Source organism: Myotis nattereri (genome assembly GCF_964212035.1).
Source record: "Myotis nattereri genome assembly, chromosome: 17".
Classification (NCBI taxonomy): Eukaryota; Metazoa; Chordata; class Mammalia; order Chiroptera; family Vespertilionidae; genus Myotis; species Myotis nattereri.
The window spans coordinates 35,311,405-35,331,194 of record NC_138092.1 but is presented as its reverse complement, the minus strand read 5'-3'; the positions used below and the strand labels follow the sequence as shown (position 1 = coordinate 35,331,194).

Here is a 19,790-nt window from a genome sequence, read left to right as displayed (position 1 = left end):
GCTCACTGTCCGGGCGAGACGCCCGCCCACTCTCTTCTCCCCGCATCGCTCGCCTGGTCAGGGCTCCTTCCCCGCGCCCAGCGGCTGCTCCCCACGCTCCCCAAACCGGGTTGGTTCCCCGTTCGGTCCCGAGCACGCCTGCCTCAGCTAAAAACTCTTCTCCACCTGTCACAGCAGCTGGTTCTGGATAACTGTACTCACTTTTCCGCCACAGACGGACTGCTCGCTACTCCGGGAGTTAGGGCGTCGGGGCAAACAGGGCTCCTATTTGTGCTTACACAGTAACGGCCGCCCAAACGTGATGGTTAAACTCGTCTCAGGTCCGCAGACCGCGCCCCCTCACTCGCGAGGCGGGACACACCGAGGAGGGAGGAGCTGTGGCCCCGAGAAGGCGGCAGGGACGTCCCCCGCCGAGCCCGCCCAGGTCCCCGGGAGCACCGTCCGCGAACCCCGGCAAGTGTGGGCGCTGGTCGCCACTTCCAGACCCACCTCTCGGCAAGTGCGGGAACTCTTTTTCCCGGCAGGCCCCGCGCGGCCCTCGGCGTCCGGCCTCCTCGCGGTGCGGCGCCCGGCGCGCCCCGGGGTCTGTCACAACAGCGCCCGCGAGCCCCGCCCCCCTCCCGCGGGCTCCCGGCTCCGTCCCGACTCCCGCGAGTTCCAGGCCCGGCTCCCAGCGCCCCGGCCCCGCCCACCCTCGCGCGCGCTCTCCGCGCCCCGCCCCCCGTCCTCGCGTGCGGCCGCCCCAGCCAATGAGGTGCGGGGCCGCGTGCGCAGATTCAAACGGCGGCTCTGGAGGGAGGCTGGGCGCGAGATTCGGCGGAGAGGACAAAACCCTGCAGGAGGCTCCTGCGAGCCTTGCAGAGCTGCTCGCTGCGGGGAGCGGGCGGGGGTCGGCGCCCGAGGCGAGGAGGCTGAGAGGCGGCGGGAGGGGCCGGCGGAGGGCGGGAGCGCGCCTGCTGACATGTTGGGGGCATCCCTGACTGGGCCGGGCCGGGGGTAGGAGCGGCGCTGCGGACCCGGGGGCGGGTGTCTGTACGCCCCTCCGTCCTGCCCTGCCGGGGACTTGCGTTCCGCGCTCGGTGGCCTGGGAGAAGGAGCCGGGCAGTCGGCGGGAGGGTCGGGCACGGAAGCATTCGCCTGAGGCTGGAGGAGGCTGACCTGCGTCCCCGCCCAGCCCGCGCCTATGCGGTACTCGAAGGATGGCGAAGAGGTCGCGCAGGTGGGTGACATCCCTTTCGCCCAGGTCTGTCGTCACAGGCTCGCCCCAGATCCTCTCTCCTTTCCCGCTGCTTCCCCACCAGGCCCCCTCCCGGGCCGGCCCGGGGCAGAGGTTTCCCTTCCCGCTGCTCCACAGCCTCCTGGGCCCGGCTGGCCCCGAGCACGGCTGTGACGTGTGCAGAATTGGGGGACCAGCGTGTTGCAGAGCCGGAAAGTGGGTCACAGATGCCCAGGTTGCTCCTTCGAGTGGATGCTCCCCAGAATCTCTCACAGCCACTTGTTGGTGTAGAGAGTTTCTTGCCAGGTAAGTTGCTTCGGGGAAGACGCTACGCCGAGAGAAGGGGCGGTGTTCTGCCAGGATGCCCTGGAAATGGTGTTCAGAGGCACTTTTTTTCTCGGAATCGCTGCCAGTGAAACTAGGAACCCAGGGGCAAACCTGGGCGGAGACCCCTCTGCCATCCTCGCTTCCCGAAAGGCTGGGAAAACCTGCTGAATAGTGGAGAGAGGACCTTTAGGATGTGTCCTGTAATTACCATACTCATGTTCTCAGCTCTGTGTATGTTTAATACTTCCTATTAAATATATATACATAGAGATAGATGTCACACTAATACTACCAGTAGCTTGATCTTAAAATAAAAACAAGGTATTTGATTCACTTAGTATTTTGAGTGTCCATGTTTGGCTCTGACCGTAGCTAAGTTTGCATAGAGGTAAGGCACTTTTTTAAAAAACAAAAAACGAAACTTGCTAGGATGAATTTATGTATCTGATTTATTTATATATAGTAGCTACTCCTTAGCTGTGTGTAGTAATCACTTGGAAGACAAAAAAGAAAACAAAAACACTAGGTTGTCTTTTCTTTTTCTTAAAATATATTTTATTGATTTTTTACAGAGAGGAAGGGAGAGAGATAGAGAACTAGAAACATCGATCAGCTGCCTCCTGCACACTCCCCACTGGGGATGCGCCCGCAACCCAGGTACATGCCCTTGGCCGGAATCGAACCCGGGACCCCTCAGTCCGCAAGCCGACGCTCTATCCACTGAGCCAAACCGGTTTCTGCTAGGTCGTCTTTTCATTGTGATATTAATACACCTGAAAAGAAGTTTGGCACTATTTCCAAATGGCTTTGTTTCTAAATCCACAACCTCAAAAGTCGTAACTAGTGATGTATTAAGTTGAAATTTAGTATCAGGATTCATTCAGTGCAGATTTCTGTTACAAATTGGTAATGATACACAGAATATTTGTTGCTATATTCATTTGTTAGGCACTTGCTGTATGTAAGATGTTTTTGCAGAAAGCAGCATAAAATACAATTAAGTCCTTGTTAGCTTATTAGTTTGTAGCAACTACAGTGTAGGTCAAACTTTTGAGGTGGAACAAATGTATACACACACACATATAAACCCACATTTCTAGAACAGGGTTTTCAACCTTGGCACTATAGATATATCAGATAATTCTTTGGGTGGTGAGGGGCTGACCTGGGCTTTGTAGGATGTTTAGCAACATCCCTGGCTTAAGAACAGTAGATACCAGTAACACCCACTTCCTCCAGCCCTGAAAAATCAAAGATCTCCAGACATTACCAAATGTCTATTGGGGGGCAAAATCACCCAGGTGAGAATCACTGCCCTGGAATGTCAAGGACCCAGTTAACCTCTTAAATTTCAGAAAAGATAGATATTAAAAGTTCCTGTAATTATAATGACTGAGGTACTGGTTTAGGCCCTTTCTTTTGAATATACAACAATTTTAAACTAAAATAAAAACCATTAAGCAAGTGGCAAGTGCTATAATGTGTGGCAGTACTTATCAGTACTGATGTTGATTTTATTCAAAATAGTTCCTTGGCTAATGCTGTCACCAGCATTTAGTTATGGTTAGACATGGATGCTTGAATATCAGAACCGTGCCTTCTCCAATTGGTTTTCTGTTTGCTTCATAATTTGTGTATGCTTCATAATAATAGACTAAGAAAGAAGAAATGTTTTAATGATTAATTTGCCTGTATAAGTTTTATTTATTGACAATACTGTGAACTTTGAGATCTAAACATTAATTGTACTGTTGACTTTTATTCCTTGTTTGCTGTATAAATTAATTGAAATGTATATTATAGAACGATTTAAGGAGTCATAAATCTGGAGTAATTAAATATAGTGGAGTGAAGTTGCACACCCTATGGGAGTATTCAGGTAGAGGATGTGAGAAATTATCATCTCTGGATGGTGTATTTTCTTAGGGTCTTCACACTTGAATGTTTAGTATTCTAAATTATATTTAAGTATTTGAATGAAAATTATACTTTGCTGTATAATTTTGCATAAGACTATATATAGGCATAAATCCTGTAATACATTTTTTCTGTATGATCTTGAAAAAAAAGTAAAACGCTGTTACCTCAGGTGTGAAACAGCTGAAGGATGTTGCCTCTTTTGATCCTTAAAATAGCTATATCTATATATACATAAAAGAAAAGGCTCATTGCTGTGACTTCAAATAGTTTTAGATCCCACTGGGGGTTTTAATGACAATTTGTAGGCAATACTAAAGTTGCCATATCTGTTATTAACATGCATTTGATTTTTAAAACATAATTATGTATTAAGTAATTAATTTTAGTTTTTAAAGCCAAGTCTACCCTTAAGTATAAACTTTAAAAAATGTCATTTAGAAGCCAAAAGGCCTGTTTACACTTGAGATGACCTGTGATTACACTAAACTGAGAAGATACAAGCCAGTTCTTGAATTGGAAGATGTTTTCAGTTGGGTACTTGTGTGTGTAGGAAGCGATTTTACTATGTTGTCTCCATCAAAATGAGTGTTATGGGTGAAAGAATACTGAAATATGAAAAACGATTTTTAAAAATCAGTTTTGTCATTAACTAGCAATGTTGTTTTTTTTTTTTTTTGGGGGGGGGAAGCAAATAAACTCTGTATCCCAGTTGTTTATTTGTTATTATAAGGGATTTTAATCTTACGGTCTGTAAGATAACTTCTAATTTAATATACTATTTTGAACCCTTTTGTAATAATTTTTCCTCATTTAAAAATGTATACCCACTAATGGAATAAAATAGAAATACCCTCATATTGTTTTTGTTTATGAATAGCTAGGAGAACTCTCTTAAGTATTTACTTCACTATTGCTATTAATAATGGTCAAATAAAGTCAAATTTGTCTACTATAGTGATGCTAGTTAGCAGTCAAGATTTGGGGGAAAAATATTCACGTATGCAGTACATCATATTTACCACTGGGTGGCCTGATTTCACTATATTAAATTAACCTGGTAAATTTTCATACTTGGAATTCAATTGGACTTTTTTAAGAATGCACTGTTATTCTGTCAAAACAGTTTAATAAAGATGTATTTTTTGATTATGATAAAAATTTCAGACTTGATGCAGTTTGTGATTTAAAATATGATCAAGTTGAAGTGATTTTATTACAACAAATTTTGTAAAACTATTGATATTTCTCCAATTTCAAACCAGTAGTTTGTTTTCAAATAAAAATAAATTTTTTAAAATTCTCACATTTTTTCTTTGGCAGCCTCATTTTACTCTCTTTAGGTGATATAATTGGTGGCGTATAAAATTGAACTTCTCCAGGATGTTTTATCTAGTGTTGTCAAGTGTGAATAATTGTGTGTTATTTCACAAATGACTGTCACATCATATTAGCTTACACCTCAGTGTGAAATTACTGTTAACCATCTTCCTTGCTTAGTGAGTCATAGTATATTTTTTGTATGTGTGTGCTTCATTTTGCTGTTTCATAATTACCCTAATCACTTTGTTCATTCATAATCGACAAAACCCTTTCCATTTGAATACTCAGATAATGTATTAACAGTTATGGCATACATTTTTTCTTTAACTCAAACACTAAAACTGTCAGAATGATTTTGGAAACCAAGGCCTGGATGAAAATTCTGAGACCAAATTCCTCTTCTGTTTTTGCTTTGTGATGGCAGAAATAATTTCACCTATTTTTTGGCTGTCTTCTAGATTAGTCATCCCAGGCTAGAAATGGTTTATTTATCTACACAGTAGGAAGTTGATTTTATTTAGTACATCTTACCAGCATTGATTGCTATAATTCAGAAATGTTAAAAGATGATATAAAAATCAGAAAAATAGAGCAGAGTAGAAAGCAGTGGAACTTTTTTCTTTTTTTTTTCCTTTTTTTAAAAAATATATTTTATTGATTTTTTTACAGAGAGGAAGGGAGAGAGAGAGAGAGAGAGCTAGAAACATCGATGAGAGAGAAACATCAATCAGCTGCCTCCTGCACATCTCCCACTGGGGATATGCCCGCAACCCAGGTACATGCCCTTGACCGGAATCGAACCTGGGACCTTTCAGTCCGCAGGCCGACGCAAACTTTTTTCATTATTAAATGGTGAAATTGGAATATTGGTGAGGTTTCTTGTGGGGTTTTATCCTTTCCCTTTATTCTTGGCAAACTGTTGGCATTGTCAGCCATCTTTCTGTTGTGATATTAATAAATTGTCTCTAGGATCTTTTTCTGTCATACTTCTTATTTAAAAGTTACATAATCTTTTCAACAATAATTTAAATAATACAGAAATAACTTAATTCTAAAACTAAGAAGTAGCTAGGGAAGTCCCAGTGGTTGGGAGATGACTCTAAGAATTCTACTTTAATGCTCTCTCACACTCACCCACTCAAAAACCCAGCTTCCTGAACACTTACTGAGCTATGCAACTTGGCCTGAAAACTGATGACCATGCTGATGCAAAACAGAGAATGAAACCCCGTGTAGAAATAGAAATTTCTCACAGACCACGTATGTGATTAGAAATAAGGGAGAATTTGAAAGTTAAAAATGAACAAGTTTCCAGGAATATTACTCTTTGGACCCAAGTAATATTTTTGGACTCATACTCTTAAAATATTTTGGTAAGAACCTTAAGGTGGATTTCATACAGATTAGTTAGGATGTAGATATTTTTGTGACTAAAGATTTGTATGGACAACTCCCCAAGCTGAAAGTTGTTTTGATTTATAAATAACCTAATTTTTAAAGCAGTCTCAAAATGCTGTTGTGGCAGCTGTTGGGATCTGAGGGAGGGAGGAAGAGGGAAACCCGTGAAAGGCACAATCAAGGGCTGTTTGGGATGGCAGGAAGTGGTAATAATGTTGCTGGGATAGTTCTAGGAAAGGTTTGGCAACATGACACCCCAAAGAAACCCTTCTGTACTGAATATATATTTTTAAATGTTTGTTTTAGCAGGTTCTGTTTTTTATGTTCTATCACTTGGAGGTAAATTTGGATTTTGGAAGTCCTTTTTAATAAATGGGAATGCCCTTCAGAACCTTCTAGAGGTATTTTCTTTTTTTAAAAAACTTTTCTTCATATCCACGTGTGAGGTAATTTTAGAATCCAGAGACTTGGAAGAGGTGAAAGAGTAAGGAAGCTCATTCATTAATTTTACACATACGTATTTGAATGGCAGGTACTGTACTTGGTGTTGAGAGATTAACAGATGTGGTCTTTGCACTCTGCTTACTATTTGGTTGGGAAGGTTGGCAAGTGTAATTGGCATTAAGAAGGAAGGATAGCTGCCATGAGTAGATACAATTTGGATAGAAAACTTTGGTATGGTGTTTTATCTGATTTAGTAGCCGTCTTAGAAATTTATGAAGTAATTGGATCCTGAACCATCTCCAATTTAACAATTTGTAGTCTTGGCTAATCAGGTGATATTTCTGATACCTGAAGATGGCTGCAAATAGCAGGGAAATGAGAAGTTCCTACAAAGGATTTGTAGACAGTATGTATTAAATCCAGGCCTTTATTTTTCAGTTTTATAAAATTGAAGCTATGAAATATTAGGAACTACCTACATGCTCTTACTAAGTTCTACTAATAAGGTTAAACAAATCATCAAGATTTTGCTATTTGAAATCAGAATGAATTTTTGTGAAGTTGAATCTAGTAAAGCAAAATAACTTTGAATATTGTTAGACATTCAGCCTATGCACATAATAATAACATTGAGCCACCTCTGTATGCCAGATGCTGTATAAGGTATTTCCATGTTTTTCATTTATTCTATAATGTAGGTGGTATTATCTTCATTTTACAAACGTAAACTAAAGCTCTGAGAGGCTAATATATTCATGGATTCAAAGTGAGTAGTTAAGTTAGAAGTAGAACCTTGCTGTGATTTAAAAATGTACTTGAAGTTTGTCTGGCATGAACCAGCTTTTTTGGTATGCTCTTACCTATTTTTCCAATATGGTGTATTTAGTAGTTAGTGAGTTTTGGAGTTCAGTCATGCTATATTTGGTGTAACTGTGGGAAAGAAGTTACTTTTTTAAATTTCCTATTCTGTAAAATGGGAATAACAAGAATAATCATCCCCTTTTAGAGTTGTGGGCTTTTAGAGAAATTTTATAGATTGCCACAGTGTCTGGTACTTAGGCAGTTTAAATAAATATTGGCTTATGTTATTTTCAGATGCTGATGGCTACTAAAAATTCTCTAATTCAGTTTATCAATTCAGTTGCCCTCTTTTTCTGGGGCTTCTTGCTCTCATGGCTTTAATTGTTCTCTGTATGTTGGTGATTGCCAAAACTGTGTGTCTACCCTAGACTTCTTACTTGAGCAGAATATCCATGTGCCCAGTTGCCTTCAAGATCTGCTTTGCACAGTAGCAGAACTACTAGCAACATGTGGCTATTGAAATGTGGCTAGTCTGAATTGCGATGTGCTTGACTATAAAATACACACCTGATTTTGAAGGCTTTAGTAAGAAAAAAGTAATGTAAAACATTTCATGATTATATTGATTACATGTTGAAATGATAATTTAAAAAATATATTGGGTAAATAATATTTATTAAAATTAATTTCATCTGTTTCTATTTTTTAAAATGTGGCTGCTAGGAAATTACATGTGTAGCTTGCATTACATTTCTTTGTATGGTGCTGATATATATATTTGAATATATATACTTGCTGTTATATACTACTATATACTTCTGTATTTCTCATATAGTTCTTAAGTGCCTTGAAATCAGCTAGTCCAGAACTTAGTACTCTCCCCATCCCCTTCAAAGTTCAGCTTTCCTTCTCTATTCCTTCTCTCAGTGAATAGCTCTATTTATGCTCCCAAAGCCAGACATTTTGCAGTCATACTTGATTTCTCCTTTTCCCATGTCTCTCATAGTAGTTGTAAAATCTTTTTGTTTCTACCTGTTAAATATCTGTTTCATGTACTTTTTTCCATGACCATTGTCATTACTTTAGTCAGTTTGTTCTTTAATGGTTTCTTGAATTTTGTCACATTTAGATCTCTTCTACTCAATAATATAAAAAATAGAATTCTACCCTATTATAGTACTATTATGGTTTCATTTCAAAAATGTAAAATATTTGCTTCATCTGAATTTTTTATTTTACAGTAGGACTTGATCTTTATTTTTTAAAAATAGCTACCCAGTGTCTTACCATTTATTGAAAAGTCCATCTTTACCCTACTAATTTAATATGTTGCTGTTTTAATTTTCCAAATTCCCAAATGGTTTTATTTTTTTCTGAATGTTCTGTTGCAGCGATCTGTGTATGTTTATGTGCCATTGCCATTCTGTTTGATTTATTGTTTCCCTACAGTATATTTTTAAGTTAATTTAGGGAGAATGGACATCTAGAATACCGTTTTCCTGTCCAAGAATGTGGTCTGGATGTTTTTCCATTAGTTCGTTTTTTGTGTCTCACAATACTGTTTCCTTATTTACTCTACTTTGACCTTGTACATTCAAGTTATTTCTACATATTTTAACTTTTGTTGTATTATTAATGGATTATTTCTTCCAGTGTGTTAACTGCCTATGTTTTGTGTTTTACCATTACCATTGTCAGGCCCTAGTAATTTACTGTAAAAGATTACTAATTGGTCTTCCTTCCTTCATTTCTCCAATTTCTGATAGTGATTTATCTTTCACTTCTTAAAGTCCTTTACTTTTTAGGATAAAGGTCAAATAAAGAATAAAGGTCAAACCCCTTAGGATGACATAAAGTTTACCTTGGACCCTGATGGCATATCCACTCTTATCTCTGGTTTTAAGGACTATAGCTCCTCTCCAATGTATGTCTCTAAGTTTTTTTTTAATACTTTGAATAATCTTATTGGATATATACCTTTTAGTCTGAGTGGCTTCTTTAGTCATCCCTGTTCAATGACTGAATTTAAAAATTTAAATAAAATTTTTCATTTCACAATTGTGTTTTTATAAGTGAGGATGAGGATGATGACCTTCAGTATGCTGATCATGATTATGAAGTACCCCAACAAAAAGGATTAAAGAAACTCTGGAACAGAGTAAAGTGGACAAGAGATGAGGTGATTATCTGATAAAGTTTACTAACTTCATACCTGTATTTATTAATACTGTTATAGATATGAAAACTATTTTAAAATAAAACATGAGAAAAGTTATCCATCAACTAACTTGCACATTATTTTTCTTCAGCCAGAGACATGAATAGTGGATTGATGTTGAGCTAGAAACAGTAGAGTAAATGGGAAAACTTATATTATAGTGGATTTAGTCCTAAAAATGGCCACCAGATATGGCATGAAACAATCAGAGAATTATCTGTATTAAGGGATAGAGGAATAGGGTGAGGGAAAGCTTTCTAAAGTTCATACTTGTTTTAATAGGATGATAAGTTAAAGAAGTTGGTTGAACAACATGGAACTGATGATTGGACTCTCATTGCTAGTCATCTTCAGGTAAGGGAAACATTATATTTCTATGTATAATGGATGATTTGGGCAATTGAGTTAAATTTTCTGTTTTTAAAATTGTCTCTATATTATTTTAGATTCGGGTTTTCTTCCTAAAAACAACTTTTATTCTGGTCCTCCTATAGTGGCCAATGGTTTAGAAAGTCTGATTTTCTAGTAATTAGTTTATCCACAGGGCCTAAAAAGATTACTAATCTAAAACAAAAATAATACTAAGTTTGGGTAGGGCTTTATAAATATTTGCTGATAAGTATTAAAACATTTTGAGAGAAGTTAATTATATTGAAATACTTGATAACTAATTAATAAAAATCAGAAAAGTCTGTTAAGAAGTTTGTCATAAAATGCTTACATTTAAAAATGTTTACCGATTAAAAAAAAAATTATACTACTATTTACCTACTGTTTATTAGCATATAATTTTATAATTTACTAAATATTTTTACGTATACTTTTATTTGTTCCTCGCTACACTGTTGGTAGGCAAAATATTCATATTTTAAAAAATTCATATTTTAATTTCTGTATTGACTACTTTGGGTTTCAGAAACCATGTTACCTATGTTATTTTTATATTGTTATGACTCCTTTAATATATATATTTTTTATTGATTTCAGAGAGGAAGGGAGAGGGAGAGAGAGAGAGAAACATCAATGATGCGAGAGAATCATTGATTGGCTGCCTCATGCACACCCCCCAGTCGGGATCAAGCCCACAACCCAGGCATATACCCTGACTGTGAATCAAACTGTGACCTTCTGGTTCATAAGTTGACACTCAACCACTGAGCCACACTGGCTAGGCCAGCCGTGGGCAAACTACGGCCTGCGGGCCGGATCCGGCCCATTTGAAATGAATAAAACTAAAAAAAAAAAAAAGACCGTACCTTTTTATGTAATGATGTTTACTTTGAATTTATATTAGTTCACACAAACACTCCATCCATGCTTTTGTTCCGGCCCTCCGGTCCAGTTTAAGAACCTATTGTGGCCCTCGAGTCAAAAAGTTTGCCCACCCCTGGGCTAGGCAGTCACTCCTTTTAATATAACCTGAAAATGGAGACCAAATAATGGGAAGAACATTAAGTTTTTGAGCCAGTCTAAATTCTGTTCAAATGTCAACTCTATTAGCTTAGAAAAATTGTTCTTTGATCTTCAGTTATATAGATATCTAGTGGCCCGGTGTATGAAATTTGTGCACATTAAAAGGGGATTAATTAGAGGAAATATTTTAATATTGCTATTTGCCCTTTCTCTATAATAGAAGTGTCAGAGATGAAAGAAAATTAGTAAAATGTACATGAAAATCTTCCTCCTGTCAGAGTCTGGGGTGAGCTGTGGGACCCAGAGTCAAGTCCCCGCCCACCCACATGTGCCTCAAAATCGCATGAGACCCAGACACATCTGGCCCCCCCTCATTGGGCTAGATCCAGACCCAGCCAGTCCCACCCTTGTCAAGCCCTGCCGGGTGTGGGGGTTCAGCCTCAGGTCCCCCGGCCTGGCACCAGGGTAGGGGGCACAGCCTCAGGTCCCCTGGCCCGGTGCCAGGGCAAGGGGCGCAGCCTGAGTTCCTCCGGGCCTGACGCCGGGGCAGGGGGTGCACCTTGAGGTCTCCTGTCAAGCCCTGCTAGGCGGGAGGGCGCAGCCTCAGGTCCCTGCTGATTGCTCCTTAAGGCTCGTTATGGGAACCTGGCCTCAGCCTTGGGTGCAGCCATCTTTGTGGCGGAGTGATGGTTAATTTGCATGTTTCTCTCTTATTATATAGGCCAGTGATGGCGAACCTATGACATCCGTGTCAGAGGTGACACGCGAACTCATTTTTTTGGTTGATTTTTCTTTGTTAAATGGCATTTAAATATATAAAATAAATATCAAAAATATAAGTCTTTGTTTTACTATGGTTGCAAATATCAAAAAATTTCTATATGTGACACGGCACCAGAGTTAAGTTAGGGTTTTTCAAAATGCTGACACGCCGAGCTCAAAAGTTTCGCCATCACTGATACAGGCTATAATATGTAAATAATAGTACTGGTTTTGTAGTATTTTTGTGAGAATTAGAAATAACATAGAATGTTTGGCATAGTTCCAGACATTTAGCTTCCCTGTTCAATAAATGGAAGCTAAATCAGAAAAGTTATTTACATTAGTTTTATCAGTTTAACTTCAATGGTATAACAGCAAATGAAGTGAACAGAGAATGCTACAAGAACATAAAGGAACAACCTGATTATTTTAAAGAAAGTGATAGCCTTAAAATGGATCAGCATTGATGTATAGAAGCTAAAAATGAAGCTCAATTTGATTAAAAATAATTTGAAGTGCAGTAGACACAAAGACCGAGCTATTGGTAAACAAAATATTGGTATCTATTGCTTTATATATTTTTAAATTATCTATAATTGTGTATATTAACCTATGTCTTCATAAACTGAATTACTAATGAAAAGTTACTATTATTATTATCATCATCATAATATTAGGAGTTACTAAGTCATGAATTGACTAAAATAAGGTTTCATTTATTATTAATCATTTTTGGAGTTTGAGATATTTCTACATAAGGTTTTCTTATCCTGGTAAATTCATTTTTCTTTTAAGCTTCAACACTTAAATAATTTAACTGATACATAATACACATTTCCCCTGCAGATATGTTTAGTTTTTTGACAACTTTTGGGGGGTCATCATTTATAAACATTTTTCTTCAAGTACCATGTAGTAGTCTAGCAATGCCTTTAGGGTTTTTTAATTGTGTAGAGTTATGTACTGCTATACTATATGAATCTAGGCTGCTGTGTGTTGAGTTCTTTTATCTGCTTTATATAGTTTTCTGTTTACTTCCTTTTATTTCTCAACCTTACACACATTTCTTATGGGCAGAATTTGTATTATAGATTTGCTGCTTGCTGTTTTACAAGGTACAGTATAGAGACAAATACTTTAATTTCAAGTATATATTGTTTTTGTTTGTAGTCTAAGCCCTGCCATTACTTTAATTAAAAAAGAATTGGGACACAGGCATGTGAAAGAAATATTACATATTTAAGAATGCTGTTGAATACATTATTCTTGAAGACTTTGTTTTTAAGGTTGTGAGACATAAGTTTGGGCTGACTAGTTTTCTGGAAGAAAGTTGTCCAATAACAAAATCATCTAAATTTTTTCAGAATCGTTCTGATTTTCAGTGCCAACATCGATGGCAGAAAGTTTTAAATCCAGAATTGATAAAAGGTCCCTGGACCAAAGAAGAAGATCAGAGGGTAATATTATGTTCATGTTCTTTTTTTTTTTCTTCTTCCGCTGTGTAGATGGATTAGCTTTTCTTCTTCCTAGTACATTGTTTTGACACATAAAGTCTATATTTAAATCACTTTGATTTTGTTCTCTGGGTGCTGCTTGCATAAGAATTGTAAGTTGTGTCTTTTTTTATTGTTGTTGTTAATCCTCATCTGAGGATATTTTTTCCATGGGTTTTTAGAGAGAGTTGGGGGCGGGGGGCGAGGGAGGGAGAAATGGAGGGAAGAGGAGAGAAGGAGAAAGAGAAAGAGAGAGATAGCAATGTGAGAGAGACACATTGATTGGTTGCCTCCTACATATGCCCCGACTGGACCAGGGATTGAACCTGCAACCCAGGTTTGTGCCCTTGACCGGAATGTAGTTTTTAATGAATTGAGTCAAAGTATATATGGTATTTTCTTTCAGAGAGTTTGCTTTGTGCAAGTAAAATATACTATCCTCTTAGCACCTTGTTTAGAGTTTAGGTTAGTAACATTTAGGGTAGAGTTTCTTTTGAAAATTGAGTTAACATTTTAAAAACAATTTTATCATATTTGATAGCATTTTATATAATTTAATATACATTCTCAATTTTCCCTTCTGACCTATAATAAGTCACCAAATAAGATAGATATCAAAGCATCATGTTTCCAAAGGGTTGGATGATTTAAAAACCAAGATAATTCTCTGTATTATAAAAAAGAAGAATGGGAGAGTTTCTGTCCTCCACTTGGAATTACCCTTTCATTCATGTCCTTTATGGCATAAAAATTGTTAATGTAGTTGGAGAATTAGAATATTCTTATTGCCACACACTAAAAAAGTTACTACTTCATTAAGCTCAGAACTGATTTGATTTACTTGATAAGTTTTAAAATGTGAGAGCTAGATCCTTTCAGTTTGAGAAAGGAAGAAATGAAAAGACAATAACTGTAGATCCATCCTACTTCCAGACTGATTTATTAGGCTATTACAGCTACTTTAAATTATTTGTATGAAAACAATTTAACGTACAAGTCACTTTAATTAGTACCTCGTATTTTAGATAAGGTTGGGATCAGTCTTTGAAGTTGGCAAATACTGAAGCAGTATTTATTGGCAAAATTTTTTTTTAAGTTGTAGTTGTGGCTTGGATTTAATGCATTTTTTTAAAAAAGTATTTGTGAGTTATGTTTTTAACATTCTGTCAAGGTAATGGTTTTTTAAACTTTGTTTTTCTGTTTTTTAGGTTATTGAATTAGTTCAGAAATATGGCCCAAAAAGATGGTCTTTAATTGCAAAACATTTAAAAGGAAGAATAGGCAAGCAGTGCAGAGAACGATGGCATAATCATCTGAATCCCGAGGTAAAGAAATCTTCCTGGACAGAAGAGGAGGACAGGATCATTTACGAAGCACATAAGCGGTTGGGAAATCGTTGGGCAGAAATTGCCAAACTACTTCCTGGAAGGTGCTTATATAAATGTATATACATTTTTCTGTACTTAAACTTGATCTTTATTATGTTACTATTAAATATATTTGCAAGTACCCCATGACTTTTATTTATAATTAAAATTTAGACTGTATAATACAAGCAACCGTTTGGGACTATTTGTAATATATCTTGTAGTAAGGATATAATTATTTTTAATGAAGTGTTTTATAGTAATTTTTGCAATAAAATGATAGACCTTTGGATTATGGACATTTACTGCACCCCCTCCCCCAAATTATGTTTATATATCAATGCCAATGAAGCAGACCTTTGTACAAACTTGGTTGGAATGGAGTCTAAATCAAAGAGGTTTCTTTTGTATTGGATTCTATGCATAAGCCCAGAAAATAACAAACAATACTAGCTGAAATAAATTGCTATGAAAGTACATTAGAGAAAACTCAATTCTTAATTATGGTATGATTCAAATCATGGAAGTAGTGCATACAGGGGTAGGCAAAAGGAGGCTTACAGTTCATATGGAAAAAGACATGCAGGTTATGATTATTCAATTTTATTACTATTTTTAATTCACCTGAGAATATGTTTTTATTGATTGTTTTTAGAGAGAGAGGAAGCGGGGGGAGAGAAACCTCAGTGTGAGAGAGAAACATCCATCATTTGCCTCCTGTACTAGGGATTGAACCCACAACTTTTTGGTATATGGGATGATGCTCCAACCAACCTAGCCACACGGCCAGGGCCAAGTTATAATTATTACAATAGCTTTATTAATTCAAAAGACTGGCATAATGGCACAGTACACTTAGGTACAATCTCATAAGTGCTCAAATTGCCCACATTCTTGAAGTCTACTTGGTATACTCTGTGTTTCCAATACTCACAATTATAGACCTACTTTTGCCCACCCCTCTATATCCATGCGGCTCAGATGTAGAATTTCCCTCAGCGGCAGGGGTGTGGTATGTACACTATACAGTGCACTGGTTCAAATGTTTCCTAATAGTACAATAGACCAACAACATTGAGAAAATTCATACCTCACTTAGAAGATACGCATTTTGTTGTTGTTGTAATCTCTATATAGTACTTCATTGTTTATAAAATGCTTATATTATTAATTAACCTTCATATATTTGTGAAATACATAGAGTAAACAATGCTGTCTTCATAGATAAGGAAATTAAAGCACAATGTTAAGGTTCTTTTCAAGTTACTGAATCTGGCCTAGGAACTTTTGATGTTTTTAATCTCATACTTCTTTTACTGTTCATACAGTGATGACGAACCTATGACACGTGTGTCAGAGGTGACACGCGAACACATTTTTTTGGTCGATTTTTCTTTGTTAAATGGCATTTAAATATATAAAATAAATATCAAAAATATAAGTCTTTGTTTTACTATGGCTGCAAATATCAAAAAATTTCTATATGTGACATGGCACCAGAGTTAAGTGAGGGTTTTTCAAAATGCTGACACGCCGAGCTCAAAAGGTTCGCCATCACTGCATAGGACGTAGTCTAGTACCTTGACATAAATTAGGTTCTCAGTAAATGTTTGTAGATTTTATGAAAGATGAAATTTACACTAAGTAGGTTGAAGATTTACGTTTATATAAAGGAAACTTAGGTAAAAACGGAGCCCATGAACTCTATTCTATAAGTATTTTGTTCTAAGAAGTGAAAAAGAATTCTGGGATTCTGTAACTTGTGGTTGCTTTTCACAATCATGGTTGTTCTGGCTTTAAGGTCTTTGTCCTTGCTATGCTCTTAATCTGGAATGCTCTTTTTTTCTGTTCTTTTATGGCTGGTTCATTCTTGTCATTTAGATCTTAGCTTCACTGTCACATCTCAGAAGCCCTCCTGGACCACCTAATCAAAATTACCCTTATTACTCATTTTTCCTTTTGTTAATCCTCACCCAAGGTTATTTTTCCATTGATTTTTAGAGAGAGTGGGAGGGAAGGGGAGAGACAGAGAGAGAAACATGGATGAGACACATCGATAATGAGACACATTATTTTTCTCTAATCTACATTGCACTGACATTTCTCTTATTACATATTTAATTTTTGTTTTTCTGTTCTTTCCTACTTTCCTTCTGCCACATTTCCAATGAGAATGTAAATTCCATGAAAGAGGGACTTCCTTTGCCTTATTTGCTGCTATATCGCCAGTGCTTAGAATGTGCCTGATATATAGACATACAGCTTATCTTTTTAATTTAAAAAGTAACTAATTTTACATAAATGTTGTAAAATGCACTTTGTACATTTTATACAGTATTAAAATTTGGAATCCTCTTTTTCTTTTAAAATTATACACTTTCATTTTATAGGACTGATAATTCTATTAAAAACCATTGGAATTCTACTATGCGAAGAAAAGTGGAACAGGAGGGCTACTTACAAGATGGAATAAAATTAGAACGATCTTCATCTAAACTTCAACACAAACCTTGTGCGACAATGGACCATTTGCAAACCCAGAATCAATTTTACATACCTGTTCAGGCACATATTTTTAATACCTTTATTATTTAAAAAAAATTTTTAGTTGCTATATGGGAAGGTATTTGTTTTCTTAATAGGACAAATACAACATATAAAGGAGAAAAGACATTTGAATTTCCAAGCTGAAAAAATATTCCAAAACTTGTTAACAATTAGTGGAGGCTTATCTCTACATTTTTGGTTGATAAATATTTTGGGGACAAAGTCATTAAAATATTTCCTTTTATATGTAATGTTTACATTATTTAGTTTAATAATTTAGTATATACATTTCCTAATACTATCATTCTTTGAATCTATTTATGATTCAAAGCTAATGGTTGTCTGTGTAGTTCTAAAAAGTTTTGGGTAATTGTAGTATGCCTTATCTCTAAGATATAAGTGCATATAAAATGATTTAAAGGAGAAAATAGTAAAATATCATTCAAGCCATCGTTTTGGAGGGTGTGGTAGATAATTTGTTCTTTGATGGCATTTAACTTCGCTTCCCCCTCAACTAACTAACCAGTTGAGTAACTTTAGTCTTCATTTAAAAAGGTTCACTAGAGTAGAGATTACCCAAGTTCATAACGGGGCAAGCTCTATTTTCCTTACAGTGCATTTTCCTACCTATAAGAAATTAGTTTAGTAGGAGTTTTCATGAGGTTTGTTTTACATTTCCCTATCTAGCTATTTGTCATGCCATTTTTCATGTAGAGCAATTCTTGGATCTTTTTACAATGTAAAAGTGAAGTTGACTTAAAAAAGACAAAATTTGTGTTAAAAATGTATGCTTAGTATGCCTCAGAATTGATTTTATTCCATTAAATGGACATTTTTAAAGACATAATTTTAAAAGAAAGTAATGACATCTTAATTTACAAATAGACATGCGAAGACAGTTATCTGCTGATGCTCAGTACCGTAAGATTTTTAAATTTTTCTTTTAGAGTCCTAGATTTCAGCAGTATAAACTGAAATGTTCTGTTTCTATCTTAGGAAGGTTATTTAACTTTATTTTTAACTCATAGAAATTTATTCTTTTGACTCATTTTAAAAATTATTTGGGCCAAGGGAATGCTTAACAGTCTCAATAAAAATATATTGGAAAGATAAGGATATTTCTTGTACTTTAAGAATTGTTTCCTTTTTAATAATTACTGAAAGATGTATACATAGTTCATTTAAACTACTAAAAATTAATTCTAATTTTTACTTGAAAGAAAAAAATGCACTGATTTGAAATACTGTCACAGATTTTAATGAAAAATTAGAGAAAGATACCTTTCTAATCCATTGGAGTTACCAAGTGGAGTGATAACTGATGCTAATCAAGATTGTGAAAATTAAGTTTAATGTTAGAAGTTATGTATAAATGATTCTGCATTAGATGGTGATTTAGGTAGGCCATTGTGGGAAATACACAATATCATATTTAGATTTGTTAAATTTTAAGGTTTTAAAAAATACCTTCGCATATTTCCTTCCACCACTGCACGTTAAATTTGTATGCAACTTCAAAATTCTTATTACAGATGCTTTAGAAAAGCAGAATAATTCTTAATCTATTATCAGAATATTCAAAAGTGCATGAATGATGCTGATTTTTTTTCTAAGACAAGCAATAGCACAAGCCTCTGTTTTCATACCTTTCTACCTAGATGTTGCCACGGGGTGGAAGGAGGAGTAGGAAATGTGAAAGTAGAAAAATTTGCTTTAGTTTCCATCTCTGTGAGAGCTTCACAAGGACTAACCCCTTCCTCTGAAAGATGGGAACACTATTACTTTGTCTTCTCCAGGAAATAGAGGAATCCTAATAACAGACTTAAAAAGTGTTTGGTGGATATTGTAGTCAATAGAGTGATTGACTGATAACTCTAGGCCAAATAATTCTCACATTTCATCTAGAACATAGATCTTTTCTAAGTGTTAATACTTTTCATCAGTAAATCCTAAGAAAAGAATGTTCGTTACTAGATAAGAAACTATTGTTGATATGAACATTCAAAATTAACAGATACTTCCTGAGTTTTTAATGTTGCTATTTTGTCAAGAGTTTTTGTGCTTTGTCTCGGATTTTAAAGTGTTATCTACAATATTAATGATTTAATTACTTCTTAGATCCCGGGCTATCAGTATGTGTCACCTGAAGGCAATTGTATAGAACATGTGCAGACTTCTGCCTTTATTCAGGTAACTTTTTATTTATAATAAAACAAAGGAAACGCAAACATATTATTGAAAGTCTAATAGTACTTGTTTCCTCTTCCATAAAACGAGGACAAAAACAACACTATCTGACCTATTTGCTTTGCGTATTGTAACATTAAAGGAGGAAGTTTGTTCCGTGGGTTTGAGAAACAAACGGTACAAATGTAAAGTGATTGTCAAAACCAGTAAGATGGTTCTTTTATTTTCCAATTTAATGCATTCAGGTTGCGAATGGACATATTTTTGCTAAACTGGTTAAAAATATGTACTAAGAGTAACATAAATTTCTAAATTGATACAGATGATGCAGTATACATGTTTTATGCATTTAAATTTTCCAAATCTTTTCTGTTAAA

General features: G+C 36.4%; 1 protein-coding gene across 1 annotated transcript in view; it reads left to right on the top strand.

Annotated features, from left to right (window-relative positions):
* Positions 1 to 1,183: 1,183 nt before the first annotated feature.
* Positions 1,184 to 19,790, top strand: part of MYBL1 (MYB proto-oncogene like 1) — a gene marked incomplete at both ends in the record, with an annotated part of 31,188 nt that continues 12,581 nt past the window's right edge. The window contains 7 exons of the mRNA XM_081111562.1: positions 1,184 to 1,219; positions 9,504 to 9,605; positions 9,927 to 9,998; positions 13,184 to 13,276; positions 14,521 to 14,741; positions 17,070 to 17,244; positions 19,345 to 19,416. Coding sequence (XP_080967688.1) covers positions 1,184 to 1,219; positions 9,504 to 9,605; positions 9,927 to 9,998; positions 13,184 to 13,276; positions 14,521 to 14,741; positions 17,070 to 17,244; positions 19,345 to 19,416 — 771 coding nt within the window. The remainder of the gene's footprint in view (positions 1,220 to 9,503; positions 9,606 to 9,926; positions 9,999 to 13,183; positions 13,277 to 14,520; positions 14,742 to 17,069; positions 17,245 to 19,344; positions 19,417 to 19,790) is intronic.